The following is a 17,714-nucleotide window of genomic DNA, read 5'->3' as shown; positions in this document are numbered from 1 at the left end:
TTGGTGGAGGGGAGGAAGGTTTTTATTACCTTATCGTGGAAGTTTTTTTCTAGTTCATCTTTATAGATTTTCACTTGTTGATCATGTTGTTCTCGGAGTTCCTGTAGAGCTTTGGCCAGCTTGTGCTCATATTCAACCAAACGACCTGTATCCACCTCAACCAGACGAGTCTCGTGTCTCTTTCTGGTTTCTTTGATTTCCTGGAGTCATAGAAAAGAGCCACAACTATATGGAGTAGTGAGACTAAACAAATACTGAAGTTCACATCCCTGAAGGCTTTCCAAAAACACTCACTTCTCTTCAAAAATACCTACTTAACATGATTTAGAATAGACATAGATGGAATCTGAAAAGGAAATAATAGAATAAAATAATACATCTCCCAAGGCAAGCGTGGTGTAGTGTATTTACATGGTAAGTTAAAGCACCAAGACTGCCTGGGGAATCTGGGTATACTTTGAAATATTAGAGGAAATCTAAAAAATCTACAAAAGCCTACTGAAATTTCTTCAATAGTTTCATAAGCTTCCCACTTTTAATTCCTACCAATGTGCCTGCAGCAACTCAAGCTACATCGATCTCCCCAGTTATTTTGAGACCGAACTCAAGCAGTGAACAAATTACCATATCCGGCTTCAAACTGACATAAGGTCAGAAATAGGTACAGCAGGGAGCCATTAGGCCCTTTGAGCCTAAGCCACCATTCAACAATATCATGGCTGATGATCTACCTCAACTGCACCTTCGCACATTATCCCCATATCCCTCAGTATCCAAAAAAAAGAATCAACCTCAAGTCTTGAATATACTCAAGAACCGAGAATCCAAAATTCTCTGCAGTAGAGAATTGCTAAAATTCACAAGTGAACAAACACATTTCTTCCTAAGTGCCTGACACCTTATTCTGAGACTGTGGCCCTGTTTTTTTTAAGATTCCCCAGTCAGGTGAATCTCCCAGTATCCTTCTAGCATCTACTCTGTCAAGCCCCATAAGAATGCTGTGTTTCAATTATCTCATTCTCATTATCATCTCTCATTCTTCTAAACTCCAAGGAATTTGGGCCTTGTCTATGAGAGGAAATTGTAAACAGCCCTCTCATCCCAGGAACCAGTCCAATGGACTTTACTTGCCCCAGTTCGCCATTATTTTTGGAATATTTTGTTTCTGTTTTCACAGTAGAAGACAAAGTTTTGTTTAATGCCTCTGCCTTTTCTCTATTCATCATAATTTACCTGCCTCTGCTTCCAATGGCCCAAGATTTCTTTCACTAATCGCTTCCTATTTGCAAACCTATAAAAATGTTTGCGGTCTATTTTTACGTCTGTTGCTAGTCTACTCTCATTCTTTTTCTTTCCTTATCAATATTTTGGTCCTCCTTTGCCAAATTCTAAAATCCTTTCAATCCTCAGGCTTACTACTCTTTTTGACAAAATAAGTTTGATCTACTGCTGTTTAACACCTCACGTTAGCAACAGTTGGCCCACTTTGCGGGCTTTTTTGCCTTTACGGAATGTACATTTGTCGCAAGTTATGTATTAATTCTTTAAATGCTAGCCATTGAATGTCTACCATCATATCTTTTAATGTAATTTTCCCATCTATCTTAGCCAACTCATACCTGCATACTTCACTTTGTTTAGATTTAAAACCCTAGTTTCAGACTTGCCTAAAGCACTTCAAACAATACAAAATTCTAACATTATGGTCGCTCTTCCCCAGAGGCTTCTTTACTACAAGATTATTGATTAACTCTTTCCCAGTGCATAATACTAAATCCAAAATAGCCTGTCCCTAATTAGTTTTCTAGTATGTCAAGAAAACCATCTTGTATGCATTCCATGAACTCATCCTCCTTACTACTTACAGCACTCAGGGGACTTTTGCAGTATTACTCTTATTATATACAACTCCAATTTTCTGATTTATACTCTGCCCTATATTACAAACTACTGTAGAGGAGCTTATAAACAGCAATCTTTTCTGACCATTGTTGTTTCTTAGCTCCACTCAAACTGATTCCACTTTTTGATTTTCTGAGCTAAGACTCTGTCTTTATTAAGGCTACCCCTCCTTTTCCATTTTGCCTCTCTAAAAAAGTATCCTGAAACATTTAATTCCCAAACTTGGTCATTCAGCAACCACATCTTCACAATTTCTACTGGATCAAACTTATTTCTGTTTGCACTCTTAATTCCTCTAAATTGATACGATGCTTCAAGCAAATATAGGTTTTTTTAGCTTTGACTTTTTCTAATTTCCCCAAATTCCTACTTCAGTCACTAAGTTCACACATTTCCCCTCTTCTCCCTACAGTGCACTACTCATTTTTCTCCTTTTGCCAGAACTCCAATCCATGATTTAAAATTAAACCTTTACCTAAACCCCTTCTGCCAATTTCTCTGTCCTTATTCTCTTCACCCAACACAGTCTCAATATCACACAAGGTCTAAGGTTTCAGTCACTGACAAAGCCACTTCTGACCTTCATCTTCCTTAACGTACAGAAAAGTCAGAAAATTGCATGATAGGTCATTCGGCCCATTGACCTGTGCTTATTCTAGTTCTTCAAATGGAACTATTTATACTAATTGCACTTAATAGGATATGGGAAACAAACAATGAACTTCTAATTTTTCCAATTTACTTACCATTATAGGCCTAAAAATTCCTATAGAGGGTTTTCCTGTCACACTAACACCAACGAAATTGACAGGATAATAGTAGCGCCCTCAAAACAGTAGTCATCATTTCTCCCTCAAATCATCCCATTTCAAATTTTAGTTCTATATTTGCCTCTATCTCAAATCTCTTTAGACTGGCTTGGAAGGTCAGTTTGGAAGAGTCCGAATACTATTATTGGCCTCCTCCCTTCTTCCTCCATGTGTTGTCCCCTAAGCAGCATCATCTTTAAGAATGAAAATTAGATCTATGCTCACCATATCCAGTTCTACATCACCACCAACCTCAATTCAATAAGTAATATGCTGTCAGATTAATGGTTAGATATCAAAAGTGGCCAGAAACTTCCCAATACAGACAACAAAAACAAGCCTTTCCCTACTCTGGCATGTTATTGCCTGTTCCAGGGGTAATGTTCTAGACTGTTGTGAAATAGTTAATCAATTTAAAGGCAGGGTGGGATTGTGTTCATTCTTCACCACTTACTGTAGCTCCATTTCAGCTGCTGAAAGTTATCCATACCTTTGTTACCTCCAGATTTGACTATTTTAATTATTTTAGACTTTATTTTAATGATTTGTCTATAATTTGTGTTATGAATTTTGATTACTTGTTTCATTTGTATCATCATCACAATTCGGGACCTGCCACTACATTTTTTCAATAATCTAATTACCTAACTGTCGATTCTGTTCAACTCCTGTCAAAAACTCCCTCAACTTTAAACCCCAATTCCAACCTCTGCCCAGCTAACTATTCAGACATAACCCAGTGTGCAACTTTCATATGGTATTGCACTCAGCTGAACTTCAAACCTTGTATCGCATCAGAGACAGTCCAAATTCACTTTTACAACCTGTAACCACCTTTATCTCATTCCCCCATTCCACTCAAAATTTCATCCACACCTCATTACTCCCATTGCCACCATCATCCCCAACAGTTTCCCAAGCTTCACCCAACATGAACTACAATTTATCAAAAATTCAGTTGCCTGCATCCTATTCCATACAAAGTCCTCCCACTTGCACATCACCCCTGTGCTTTGCAGCCTTCATTAGCTTATCACTTGCCCCCCTAGTCCAATACTCTGAATTCCAAAACAAAAATAAAAATACCTGGAAAAACTCAGCAGGTCTGACAGCATCTGCGGATAACTGTATTCCTCTCTGTAGATGCTGTCAGACCTGAGTTTTTCCAGGTATTTTTATTTTTGTTTTGGATTTCCAGCATCTGCAGTTTTTTGCTTTTACTCTGAATTCCAAGACTGAAGTCTACTTAAAATCACTCCATAGCTTTATCCCTTAAGTTTACAATGCCCGAGCCCACACTCTTGCACGTGACCTCTTGGTGTTCCAACTTTGGCCTCCCTACTTCATCTTCAATGTTGTTTTTCAGCCATCTTGATCATACATTCGAATGCTCTTCCTAAATTCCGCACCCAATCCCCCAACCCCACCTTAACACACTGCAAAACATAGCCCTTCAGCTATTCATTAGTCATCTCCACTAACTGTGCTACCAATGGTCAGCTTCAGTCTCCTTTCCTTCATCAAGCATCAGTTATTTCATGAAAAAGGCACTATAAAGACGCAAATAATAGCTCATCTGTTCAAGGATCGGTTACTCAAATACATTGTCCGATGATCTCCCCCTTCCACAAACCTCAATTAATCCAGAACGCTATTGCTGCATATCTTTCCTTTGCAATCTTCACTGACTCACTATAAGCTAGAGTATTAGCTTCAAATTTTCTCGTCCTCAAAAATGGCTCCCTGGTCTCACCGTTAAGTCTCACTGAACCTTCTCCATTTCTCCCAGCAGACATTTGCTGTGCATCAAACTCCATTACTGCTCACCTTTGCCCCTTCTGCTGAGGTAAACATTTCAACCAGTAAGCTCACGTTTACTCTTTCAAAACTACTTTATCTCTGGCCCTTTCTCCAAAAGTTTGAAAGACCTCTGTACTTTCTTCCCACTAAACTTTCTTAACTTGTCAAGTTCCCCAATCTTCTCCTTGTTCAGAAATTCTATGCAAGATGTGCAAGCTATTATAACAGGCTACAAACTAAAGATTTCCTTAATCCTTTAGCACAAGGAGGGTAGCATTCAGGGTGCAGGGAGGACGATAATACATTAATTACAATCAACCATTTTAGGAAAATGGCTCCTATAACAAAAAAACTAAATCCAGTAAGACAATTCATTCAATTTTGTTCTGTAGGCAAAAAGAACAAGTAATTATCATTTGACATTCAATAAATGTATGTTGCCTAAATAAAATTCATAATTAACTTGACAAGCCAAATCAGAAGAGAGGTACATTCTTCCAATGTGCAAATTCAAAAATTAAAATTAATAAGTTTTACTCACAGGCTGAGTTTTAGGAAGTGGCTTTGGCTGGTAGTTTGACTGATGCTGTGGCCAAAAACCATGCCCTGAATGGTCTCCACCACAGTTCATTTTAAAGATTATATATTTGAGTCTGAAATGATGACAAAGGTAAGCTTTACTGGCAATGGCCTATAGCACTTTCCTGTTCATTCCATAGGTATGAATCGAGGGTGTAAGAAATTGAGACCCAAATTGGTTTCCTGAACTTTACAGTTTTTGAGTGATTTAAAGTAAGTTTCCTACAGTAGTTCCCTCCTATATATCTCACTTGAAATTGTTGCCTGGAGTTAGAAAAATGGGAATGACAACAGCCCAGGGTTGCAGGATTTTTGGCTGTAAACTTTCAGCGTTTTCCACCATTACTCCTCTGAATTTGACCACAACTTCAGGACTTTGTGCAAACACAAGTATAGATTAATTCGGTGATCCTGAATTTACAGTTTGTCATTTACTGCTCGGCAAAAGACTGTGCTGTGAACATGCCCCCACGCCCCCAACAAGCTGGCAGTGGAATCAAGTAATTGGCAATAACTTCCCCTTTTCCACTCCCCTATCACTGTTAGAAACCCCAGAAAAGTCAAGTCTTTTCAATGAAGTGCAACTGGGCCTATTATTTAATCACCATTTTATAATTGCTGCTGATCTGGCCCTCAAAAGAAGTGGAATGATGTTAAATCTCCCCATGATTTATTACAAGCTGCTTTTTTTGTTCATATTTCAATCTCTACCTTTTCTTTGTGAGGAAGTATGTCCCAACCTTTACTTTGTTCTCTAATTTTTTTTAAGTGGATTATCAGCATTTCTCATTTCCTGGTGCTGTGTCAGTGAAAATTCTTTAATGTGATTGGCTAACTAGACAAGGTCGATGACATCACCGCAGCACAATGCTGGGAATTTCCATTAAACGCTACAAGTCGGCGCAGATCGCTAGTTCCATCCATACAGCTTTGAGGCCAGCGATGATTGCTGCCGCTTTGCTGCTAACTGCAAATTATGAATCAATAAACATTGCATTCCATTTAATTGCATTCTTACCTCCTCATATATATTTTTTCTAAACTCCAGTTCCTCTGTGAGGCTCTGACATCGATTCTCAAGATCGACTCGCAAGAGGGTCTCTTCTTCTAGATGTTTCTTTACAGCTGCTAAGGAGACTTCCAGCTTCAAGAAAGAGGGATTTTAATTTCATTATTTTCAAGAATTCAATTCTATCTTTAATATGAAAAGACGCTACTCATCTAGTCTATTCAAAAAATTGTGATATTAGATTTTAGGACCATATTTGCTATAATAGCATGGCATCTGCAATGTATGAACAGTGAAGACTTCTGGGGGTAAGAGTCATTCCTTCGGCAAGTTGAATTAGCAGAAACTTCTCAATGCGGAAAGTTATTAGAGCTTGGAGTGATTTATTAGAGGTTGTTACATCTTTCACAGGAGAACATAGAAAAAGACTAGACTATGGGGGAAAGAGTAGAGTAGCTGGATTAATTTTGGATTGCTCTAGTTAAAACCTGGACAGACAGGTTGCATCAAATAACTCGCTTCTGTGCAGTAAACTTCCATGGTGAGGGATTCCCTATGCTTCATTTCCTTTAATATTTAAAATTATGAGAAGGTTTTAATAGAATGGATACAGGGAGAGAATGTTGCCTCTTGTGAGGGAGAATATCACCAGGGGCCATCAATATAAGATAGTCACCAAGAATTTGGAAGAAACTTTACCCAAAGAATGGCAAGAAGGTGGAACTCGTTACCAAGAGGGTAGTGAGATAATTGGAGCAAGTAATATTAGGTACATTTAAGAGAAAGCTAGACAGACATTTGAAGGAGAAGGGGTTACGATGGTAGATTGAGATGAGAAATGATGGTAGGAGGCTCAAGTGAAGCAAAAACACTAGAATGAACTGGTTGGGCCAAATAGCCTGTTTCTGTGCGATATACATCATGTAACCATATTTTAAATACAAAAGAATTTTATATTAAAGCATCATCTATCAGCTCACTAAACTTTCCTACCCTTTGATCAGTTCATACAGATCAAGCTCATATGCATCTGATGAAATCCAAGGACAATCGTTTGTATCATGGTTGTTCAGCATTCTACATAGTTATCCTAGTAAAAGGATGATTTATCTTGGCAACCAATGTTTGCCTGATCAATTAAAGAAACACTCGGTTAAGGGACAGTTTAGAACAAACTGGAACCTGCTTAACAACAACTATGGTACTGGGTTTTCACTGAATATCTTTTAGAACAGTGGCATAGGTCATCTGACAGTAACATACAGCACAATTATTTTCAAATAAGACAAACTGTATAATGATTTACAAAGGGTTAACCTGGAAGAAACCTGTTACCTTTTCATCTTGCGTAGTAGTAGTTTGTAATTACTTTGGGGCGGGGCAGAGGACTGTGCATGAGTGACAGCTGGAGGTGGGGATAGGTGAGCCAGAAGGCAGGGAGTGCAGTGGGGTTACCACATGTGACGCAAAGTGGGCTGGCTATTGCTACTAGAGGGGAATGCAGGGATACTAAGTTAGAAAAGCTATTGCAGAAAAGCACTATAGGATATCTTATGAATACATGGAAAGCACTAGATGTTGTATCCAGTACTCTAAATGAAGATGGAAAAATATATGAGACCTTTTTGTAAGCCACAGTATCAAGATTAAAACAATGTAGGAAAAAGGAAAGAAATGGCACCTTTCCAAACAAAATTTTGATGGAGAGAAAAACAGCAGCCTGGTAGAATTACAAGGATTTTTCAGTCCAACAGTCACAGTGCTACCTTTGAAAGACGAGCCTGCAAATCCTCAACTTCCTCCTCAAGGGCGTCCTTTCCTCCCAGTGCAGTGGCGAGGCTAGCCTCCTTGGAGTGAAGCGCAGTTTCAAGATCTTTAATGTGAAGTTGGGCCCCATGAAGATCAGATTCCTTCTTGGTGTAACTGTTAGAATACCAAAGAAAAATATTCAAACTTAAACTTCCTGCCTCCAAGTTAACGAAGGTTGGATCTAGTGATTGCCCACAGCTATTAGAAACAGCAATTGGGCATCGAATGCAATAAGTTTTCCTTAAAGGATGGTGAAGTTAGTTATGATCAAATAAAGTCATACCACAAAAAAAGGAAAGGAGAAATTCAGCAGTAATGGCAACTTACAGTTCAAGAACCACTATGCCTAGAATTACTCTATTCTTGGCTCTAATACAAACAAAATGCCACATGCTTCAATTTGATCGTACATTTTTAAATTCAATGATTTCTTTTTACTTTACAAAGCATTAAAAAATAAGAGAATGGAAAGAATAACACACAAAAGAGGAAGTACATTCTTAAAATGAGAATTAAAGTAACTTGAATGTGAAAGCCATATCCTTTTTTAAGTTCACCATTTAGTACTAACTTAGCAAATAAAATCAATAGCACAAACAATCCAGTCTTTTGATCCTATAAGCCAAATCACAAACTCACAAGGCATACCAATTCCATAATGTGCAAGTATTAACCAAGAATTCAGTATTTGGAAATGGTCATACTTTAAAGTACTACCTTAAAATATACCCAATACAACAGCTGCAAATGGAAGAGCTTTGTACATGGACCTAAACCAGGTGCTTCAAAAAAAAGGGATGAGAGATTCATGATGGAGACCAAATCCACAGACAATAATACAGATGATTGCGCCCACCAGTAACCCTCACACTCCCCAACGAGTATGCAGGTTCAGTAGGGGACATGCATTTTTTAAAAATTTATTTGTGGGATGCAAGCATCATCACTGGCAAGACCAGGATTTGATGCCGATAGCTAACTATCCTTGAGAAGATGGTGGTGGGCCACCTTTTTGAATTCCTGCACTTGCACGGATGTTAGGAAGGAAGCTCCAGGTTTTTGACCTATTGACAGAGAAGGAATGACAATATAGTTCAGAGTCAGAATTAAGTTTGGCTTGGAGGGGAACTTGCAGATGCGTCTGCTGTCATTGTCCTTTAAGGTCAGAAGTATGGAAGGTTCTGTTAATGGACACCTGGCAAGTTGCTATAGCGCATTTTGTAGATGGTATACATTTCTGCCATTGTGTGCCAGGGAGTCAATGTTGAAGGTGGTGGATGAGGTGCCACAGACTGATTTTTCCTGAATGGTGTCAAGCTTTGCTTTGAGTGTTGTTGGAGCTGCAGTCATCCAGGCAAGTGGAGAGTATTCCATCACACTCTTGACATGTGCCTTGTAGATGGGGAGTCAGGAGAGGAGTCACTTGCTGCAGAATTGCTACCTTCTGGCTAATGTAAACATGGCATTCATATGGCTGACTCAGTCAAAGTTTCTGGCCAATGGTAACTCCCAGAATGCTGACATTTGAGCTTCAGTGATTGTAATTCCATTGAATGTCATGGGGAGATGGTTAGATTCTCTCTTGTTGAAGATGGTCATTGCCTGGCACTTGTGTGGTATGAATGTTACTTCCCATTTGATGAAGTAGCTGAAGACGGTTGGGCCCAGGAAGCTACCCCGAGGAACTTCTACAGTGATATCCTAGGGCTGAGGCAAATTGGACCCCAACAACTACAATCATCTTCCTTTGTGCCAAATATGATCCCAGCCAGTGGAGAGTTTCCCCCTCTTCCCCACCCACCAATTCCTGCTGACTTCAATTTGCTAGGACTCCTTGATGCCGCATTCTGTCAAATGCTGCCTTGATGTCAAGGGCAATTACTCACCTCACCTCTGGATTTCAGCTCTTTCAATGTTTTAACCAAGGTTTTAATGATGTCTGGAGCAGTGTGGTCCTGGCAGAACCCATACTAAGCATCAGTAAGCAGGTTACTGTTGAGTGAGTAAGTGCCACTTGATAGCAATGTCAATGACATAGCTACTATCTACTGCTGGTTCTGGAGCTCAAGGCTTCAGTACCATAATGGGGTGTTGTCAGAGCTTTGCTCTATTGCGTACTGCTTCTACCTTTTGGTATGCACATGTTGAAGCTTCACCACGTTTGCACTTTATTTTTATGTATGTCTGGTGCTGCTCCTGGCACACACACCTGCACTCTTTATTAAATCAGGGTTGGTCCTGTGGCTTGATAGTAATGGCAGACTAAGGGATATGCAAAGCTGTGAGGCTACAGATTTAGGTTGAATACATCTGCTGAAGGCCCACACCATTTCATGGATGCCCAGTTTTGAGCTGCTAGATCTGTTCTGAACCTCTTTTAGCACAGTGGTAGTGCCACATAATACGAAGGAAGGTGTACTCAGCATTAAGGACGTTGTCACCACAGGACTGTGTAGTGGTCACTCCTACCAATACTGTGACGGACGAGTTGTGTCAGCAACAGGTAGATTGATGAAGATGGGATCAAATAGGTTTTTCCCCCTCTTTGGGTTCCCTCACCACCTGATTCAGGCCCAGTCTGGAAGATATGTCCCTCATTAGCATCATTTCTAAATGAGCTGTGTATTGAGCTACTCATGGTGATGGATATTGAAGCACCCGCCCCCCACCCCACCCCCCCACCCCCCTCCGCGGCCCCCCCCCCCACCCCCTCCGCCCCCCCCCCCCCCCCACCGACCCCCCACCCCCTCCGCCCCCCCCAAGTACATCTATGCCCTTGCTACCATTAGTACTTCTTCCAAATAGAGTTCAACATGGAGGAGAACCAATACATCATTTGAGGGAGGGCAATAGTTGGTACCAGCAGATTTCCTTGTCCATGTTTGACCTGATGACATGATACTTCGTGGAGGTCTGGGGTCAATGTGGAGGACTCCTTCCTGACTGTATACCCTTGTGTCACCACCTCTCATCACTGTCCTGCCAGTGCAACAGGACATACCCAGTGGTAGCTGGATAGTGACAGCATCTGGGACCTTACCACCCATGTCAGGCTGTTGCTCGACTAGTCTGTGGGAAATCTCTCACAATTTTGGCATAATCCCCAGATGTTCATGAGGAGAATTTTACATAATCAACTGGGCAGGGTGTGCCATTGTTGTTTCCTGCACCTAGATCGATGCTGGGTGGCACACCCAGTGTGGTTCCTTCTTAACTTTTCTATAATGAATTGCTACAACTGAGTGGTTTGCTAGGCCAGTTTAGAGGGCAGTTAAGAGTCAACCACATTCCTGTGGGTCTGGAGTCACATGTAGGCCACACTAGGGAACAAGGCATATTTCTTTCCCCGAAGGTCTTTTGCATGGGTCAGTGTGCAGAAAAGCCATTGTAGCACTATTATTAGCAACCATCTGCCTCAAGCCAAAAAAAAAGTTCAGCTAGCCAGCCAGCCACTTGTGGAAGTGATGAGTTTGTCCAGGCCCTTCCCCAACCCTTGGCAATGCTACATTCAGTTCCGCAACCTAAAAAAATCAATCTCAGTATCAACCCTATTTTTTTTGCCCCTCAGTGGATTCTGAGTCAGGCAAAAGACCCACATCCATGGTGGAAACCGCTATGCCTCTTCTCTCATGCACAGGTTGCCACAATGTTGCATCCTCCATGAATAGCACAAGCCAAAAATAAGTTCCAGAAGAATAATTTTGACTTTAGATTACTGTAAAATACAGTTTCAATTCACCCTCTTATGCATCGCTCCCAACTTTCATTTAATGGAATTTTAAAGACAAAATTATCCGCCCTCCTCCAAGCATTTATTGTAGGAAGCTCACGGAAATTATGTAGCTTAAAAGGCAAACAGGAACCTCCCAGAAAATCTAAGATAAATCAAGTACCCCCCATTTACCTGTTCCAACTAAAATTAAAAGGTACGACAGCACTCCATAAAATTGCAGGGTTGAGGTGTTTGTACAGAAGGAAAACAAAAAAGCAGTTCAAATTTTCAAGTCAGTATGCAATGACCAGCTAGAAAGTGTTTAATATCAGCAATAAAAGCACAAGTCATCTCACTCAAAATACTATTTTATTCCTACAATGTGGGTGTGTAATTAGTATAGAGAAAAAAGGTAGTGGGGTTTAGGGCTTTGTTCTTGTTATGGAAGAATCTAAACTTAAAGTGAATACTGGTCTAGCCATCTCACTCAAATCACTTTTCTGAATGATTAGAAATGCCCATTTAGTTCTCATATGGATCAATTAAGATTTTGAAGCAAGGTATAGGAGCTTCATGTTGATTGACAATTCAAGTAAGACTATCAAATTACAAATGCATATTAGGAATGACTATATATTCCAACAATTTATGGTCAACTTCAACGATAAGATGTCAATTCTTGGGCATAATAGATTTTTCCTCAAATTTGCTGGAGCAGAATATCCTGCATCTCAGTTCAGCTGCAAAGTATCGATGTCTAGTCTGAAAACAATTACAAACTCGGAATCAATTTTCCCCGGGTTATTGCCAGCTGATTTTAGAGTGCCAAATCCATAAAATAACTGCTGAAAAAAGGTCTCAAAGTCAAACGTTGATCATCAAAACTCAGTAATTTGGGTTCCATAACATGAATAGCCTAGTAAGAATAGAAAAGTAAAGAGAAGCAAGTTAATGTCACACATGAAGAAACACCAGAACATTGGTTTGTTTGTACTGAGCCTACCATTGCCGGTACTAACAGCATTTTAACAAGTCCAAGCAAATAGCACCCATTAAAACTCTCAATTCCCATGCTGTTGGATTCCAGTCGGCTTCTTGGAAATGAATGAGGACTGTCAGAATGGCCAACTATTTTCCATAAGTAAAGATTTTTTTAAAAAGCAAACCACTTTCCATCAGTTGTGGTACCATTGTGGGTTAATGAGGTATTCTGTTGTCATCTGACTGAATGTATATTTCCAAGTAGTACAGAATAGCCAAACAGGTTCTATAATCTGCAAGATGTGGTGTGCGTGTTTTTTTGACCATACTAAAAACAGATTAACTGACAATGAATCTGCAGTTATGATGGAAACAGTTTTTACAGTGATGTGAGGCATATTGAACTATGAGCAGCAGTAATTATAATATTGTATTTTACCACCTCAAAGTACAAAATTCAGAATGATTAACTACACTTCCTTCCTTAGGTTCATTTTATTTAAATTATATTTAGTGATAAACTGCCATGTGTCCAACTATAGTCAATAGTTCTATAAATACAAGTTGCTGCTGAAGAGGTAAACAAAGATAAAAGAATATCCTCAAAGTTAGGGTGTCACAGTTTAGGAACTTATGGGATTAAGCATCATAGAGTTATTAAAAAGCTAGGTGGTAGAATGGGAGTGAATTAGCACACCCACCTTTGACACTCAAATTCAAAAACGGGTGGGTTCAAGTCGCCATTCTTAATAACTCAAGAATTTGTATGAAACAAATGGCATTTGGGCATTCTTATCCAGCAGTCAGGTAGGAACAGGGCTTAACAGCACAGAATAACCCATGATTCAGCATATTTAAGAGTCCAAAAGAGTCCAGTAGAAAAGTGAACATTTAAATTGCACAAGCATTTGAAAAGGGATACAAAGTGAAATTTTGATCACTAAAAAGTATCTACACCACATGATCCAGAACTAAAAACAATTAGGCAGCCAACTTCTTAAAAAGGACAGTTCCAAAAGGAAAAGAATTCACACACACACACACACACACACACACACACACACACACACAAACAGTTGACTTATTTGATGGTTAAAATCTTTAGCAAGCGCTCCAAACAAATTTCAACAAGCTGTACTACTGAAGCCAGTCATTGCAGGTGTGTGTGATAAAAACAGAAAATGCTGGAAAAATTCAGCAGGTCTGACAGCATCTGGGGAGATGCCCTTCAGAAGGGTCATATAGACTCGAAATATTAACACTGTTTCTCTCTCCACATATGCTGTTAGACCTGTTGAGTTTTTCCAGCACTTCGTTTTATTTCAGATTTCCAGCAGCCGCAGTATTTTGCTTTTAGTCTATGGGTCATGTTTTGCAAGAACCTTGCAGCAGTGCCGTATATTTCCATGCAATTCCCCCCTCAACGGTTTTCCCTAGGATACTCACCTACGTACAACTCGCTCCCAGCCTTTTCGCAACATTATTCCAAATGTAAATTAATGAAAATGAAAACTAACCATCCAGCCAAAGAACATTTAAAAACTGGTGGATCCAAATCAGCTTATCTATCAAACAATCCACTTCCTTCCTAGTTCTGCAACTAGCACTCTTGCACTGTCAGATTTGTCAATATAGGCAACCTAAAAATTACCACTAAGAGGCCTGTGATCTCTGCAGCAGGGTTACGTCTCAGGAATATGCAGTGAACACAATACAGTTTTAGCATAATTTCTATTCAACTGATCTAGTAATTTAACTAAATACATGCATTTATATAGCACTAGTAAAAGTTCAAGGCATTTCGCAGCAATATCAAACAAAATACATAGGGGGATATTACAACAGGTGACTCAAATGCTAAGGAGCATCTTAGATGAGGAGAGGGACAGAGGTTTAGGGAGGGAATTCCAGAACTTGGGACAAGGCAGCTTAAAGCACAGTCAATGGTGGACTGATTTAAATCAGGGGTGCACCAGAGCAGCACAGAGCTGGCTTGTAGGGCTAAAGAAGTTAGAGATAAGGAAGGGCAAGGTCACAGATTTGAAAACAGAAAAGGAGAATTTGGTCGAGATGGTGCCGTGCTTGGTTTGCTCATTTTTGATTACGCCAAGTCTGAATCTTCTGTTGACATCACTAATCCCTTTCCACTACAGCTATTTCTACAAGCTTACTTTCAATGTACAGTATTTTGCATTCATCTGTATTGTACTGTACTTCATCAGTCACTAACTCACTCATTTGTGTATTTTAATTAGCTTATTTTGTAGGTCCCTAACTAGACTGGTTCTTCCCCCAGTTTATTGTCCTCTACTTAATTAATGTTTGGTTTCCAAAGTCATTAATCTAGATTAGGAACATTAACGACTTCAAACCACAATCCAAAAATAATCCATTCAGCACTTACCTCTGTCCAGACATTATTTTGCAGCAAGCACCTAATGTTTTCTTTAGCCAATTCTGTACCCACACCCAGGTTAAGGCTGCTATGCAATGTTGCTGGAATTCACAAGCAACTTTATTTAAGGATTTTTTTTACTATCTACATCATGTGGTTTCCACTATACTATCTGGTTTGCCAATGCCCTTCAGGGAAGAAATTTGCCATCCTTCTCCAGTCTGGCCTACATTTGACTTCCAACCCACAGCAACGCAATGTGGTTGACACTCAATTGCACTCAAATGGGTTAGCAAGCCACCAGGGATAGAATTTCTTCAAACTTCAACCACTTCAAGGTGGTTTTCACTTCTAAAACCACATTAGCTTTTAAAGCATCACTCTTATACATAACAAACTGGGAAATAGATTCTATTTTCCTCCTACCAGATACAATAAAAAGGAGGAAGTATTCCTCATATTTCCCAAATGAATAATTGGATAAAGCAAACATTTAATTGGTTATCAAGTTTTGCTTGTATCTTTAGAGTTTTTCCAACTGCCTGCTTACTATTAGTACTTAAAAAACATAAAAACGACAACAAAAACAATCTGAAAACTGGTTCTTCTCTGGTTCATCTCGTCTGAAAGCCAGTTTAGCAAGTCTGAGTGGCTCCAAATCATCTCAAAAATGCACTGTTGCATGTTACTTCCAGTAGTGAGCTTTCTGTACCACAAACTCAAATAATGCAGCCAGTAAAACCAGCCTAACACTACCAAACAAACAAAAATGCTGGAAACACTCAGCATCTGTGGAATGAGAAACAGAGCTAACTTTGCAAGTCAGTTATCTTTAATCGGAATAGATGGGGATTATGTAGTGGTCACTCCCATACATACAGTCATGGACACATGCAGCTGCGACAGGTGATTGGCCAGGACAAGGTCAAGTAGGTTTTTCCACTTGCTGGTGTTCTCACCACCTTCTGGCAGATACATCCTTCAGGGCTCAGTCCACTCTGTCAATAGTGGTGCTTTATTCTTTCATGGGATGCAGGCATCACTGGCAAGGCCAGCATTTGTTGCTAAACCCTAATTTCCTTTGAACTGAGTGACTTGCTAGGCCATTTCAGAGGGCATTTAAGAGCCAACCACATTGTTGTGGGTCTAGAATCACATGTAGGCCAGACCAGGTAAGGAAGGCAAATTTCATTTCCTAAAGGACGTTAATGAATCAAATGGGTTTTTTATGTCAATAATAGTTGGCATTGTCAATACTGCTGAGATTAGATTTGAATTCCAGATTTATGAAATGAATTTTGAATTCCACCAGCTCTCTTTGGGGGATTTGAACCCATGGTCCCAGAGCATTAGCCTTGGCCTCTGGGTTACAAGCCCAGTGACATTATCACTGCGCCTTTTGTCTCCCCATAAAAGAGGCTACCGGGCCACTTTTGGTGATGTACACTGGAGTCCACCCACCCGAGTACCTTGTTCTGTTCTCGTTACCCTCAGTGCCTGCTCAAAATGTTGTTCGGCATGGAGGTGCACCGATTCATTAACCCAAGGGGAGGACAGAAAATAATAAGTAGACTTCCTTACACGTGTTTGCCCTGATGCTAAGACTTCATGGGATCCAGAAACAGTGTTGGGAGCTCCCAGGGACAATTCATTCCAGCTGTAAGCCAGTACTTGTCCTGATGAACTGTGGGCTTATATAAGATAATGGTGGAAGCCTAACCCCAAGAAATGGAAATAGCAAAGTCAAAGAGAGGAAGAGTCAGGTATGAACCATGTGAAGATAAGGGAGGGGGAGGGCTGGAAGTTTGAAATTTTCGGTTTGGGGGTGGGGGAAAAAATGGTGCAATTCTTGCACTACACAATCATGACGTAATGGAAAGGTAAGGGAGCAGTCTGGAGAAGAACGGGAACAAAGAATCCTGCAAAAAAACAGGCATAGCCAGGACCCATGCAAGTTCCTACAGGGACACATTTTATTTGAAGGAAGTGAGTGGAGTTAAAGGGCAAAGGGCAATCTTTCAATACAACAAACTCAGCCAACCAGGTGGTGGTGGTGGAGGATGAGGACTGATTGCTCATCTGTTCAAGGAAGAATGCAAGGCCCACAATCAATCATGTTAGGTGACAGAGGTGTAGAGGGACTGGATGTCCCAGATGATAAAGGAGACACTTGGGGTGAGGAAACTGCTAAAAGTGGTGGAGGGTGTCAAAAGATGGCTGTAGACAGGCAGAGACTGTACAAGGAGAGAAAAAAAGCCAAGATAGGAAAAAAGAGTTTGTCTATTCCTGCCTGACTGAAAGTATGGGTCTACCAGGACGGTCCTTTTTTTGTGGCTCTTGGAGGAGGTAGAAGCAAGCTGTGTAGGGTTGTTTGTGGGGGGTGCGGGGAAAACCATGAGGCTGAAGTTCATGGCTGGTGAAGACCTCCAGAGGTGAGAACAATGATGGTCTGGGAAATGATGATGGCAAGATGTTCAGTGGTCAGGTTCTGATCTGGGGGAGGTCGGCTGTGGTGTCAGAGATGGTAGGCAGCCTCCACAAGGTAAAAGGTCTGTTTTACAAACAAAAATGCTGCCTGTCAGACGCTTCAAAAAATAAAATAAGTATCAGGGTTGAACCTAAGAGAACAGAACTGCAAATTCAAAGGGAGATAGGTCAGAGGAGCAAAGGGAGCAGAGAAATTGAGACAGCCAATATCAAACTGGCAGTTCTCCCCCC

At 40.3% G+C, this 17,714-nt stretch overlaps 1 protein-coding gene across 2 annotated transcripts in view; it reads right to left on the bottom strand.

Annotated features, from left to right (window-relative positions):
* The window catches only part of lmnb1 (lamin B1), a 50,548-nt gene that overhangs the window by 15,876 nt on the left and 16,958 nt on the right, over positions 1–17,714 (bottom strand). The window contains exons 1-4 of one of the 2 annotated variants that reach the window (XM_078567006.1): positions 14,048–14,158; positions 7,866–8,022; positions 6,109–6,234; positions 30–200 (exon numbers count right to left, since the gene is read on the bottom strand). In XM_078567006.1, the coding sequence (XP_078423132.1) occupies positions 30–200; positions 6,109–6,234; positions 7,866–8,022; positions 14,048–14,082 (489 nt within the window). In that variant the 5' untranslated portion in view covers positions 14,083–14,158. Of the gene's footprint in view, positions 1–29; positions 201–6,108; positions 6,235–7,865; positions 8,023–14,047; positions 14,159–17,714 lie in introns of those variants that run through there. The other variant, XM_078566999.1, reaches the window with a different exon arrangement.

This window comes from Cetorhinus maximus, chromosome 2 (assembly GCF_964194155.1).
Source record: "Cetorhinus maximus chromosome 2, sCetMax3.hap1.1, whole genome shotgun sequence".
Classification (NCBI taxonomy): Eukaryota; Metazoa; Chordata; class Chondrichthyes; order Lamniformes; family Cetorhinidae; genus Cetorhinus; species Cetorhinus maximus.
This window is presented reverse-complemented; position numbering and strand designations above follow the sequence as displayed.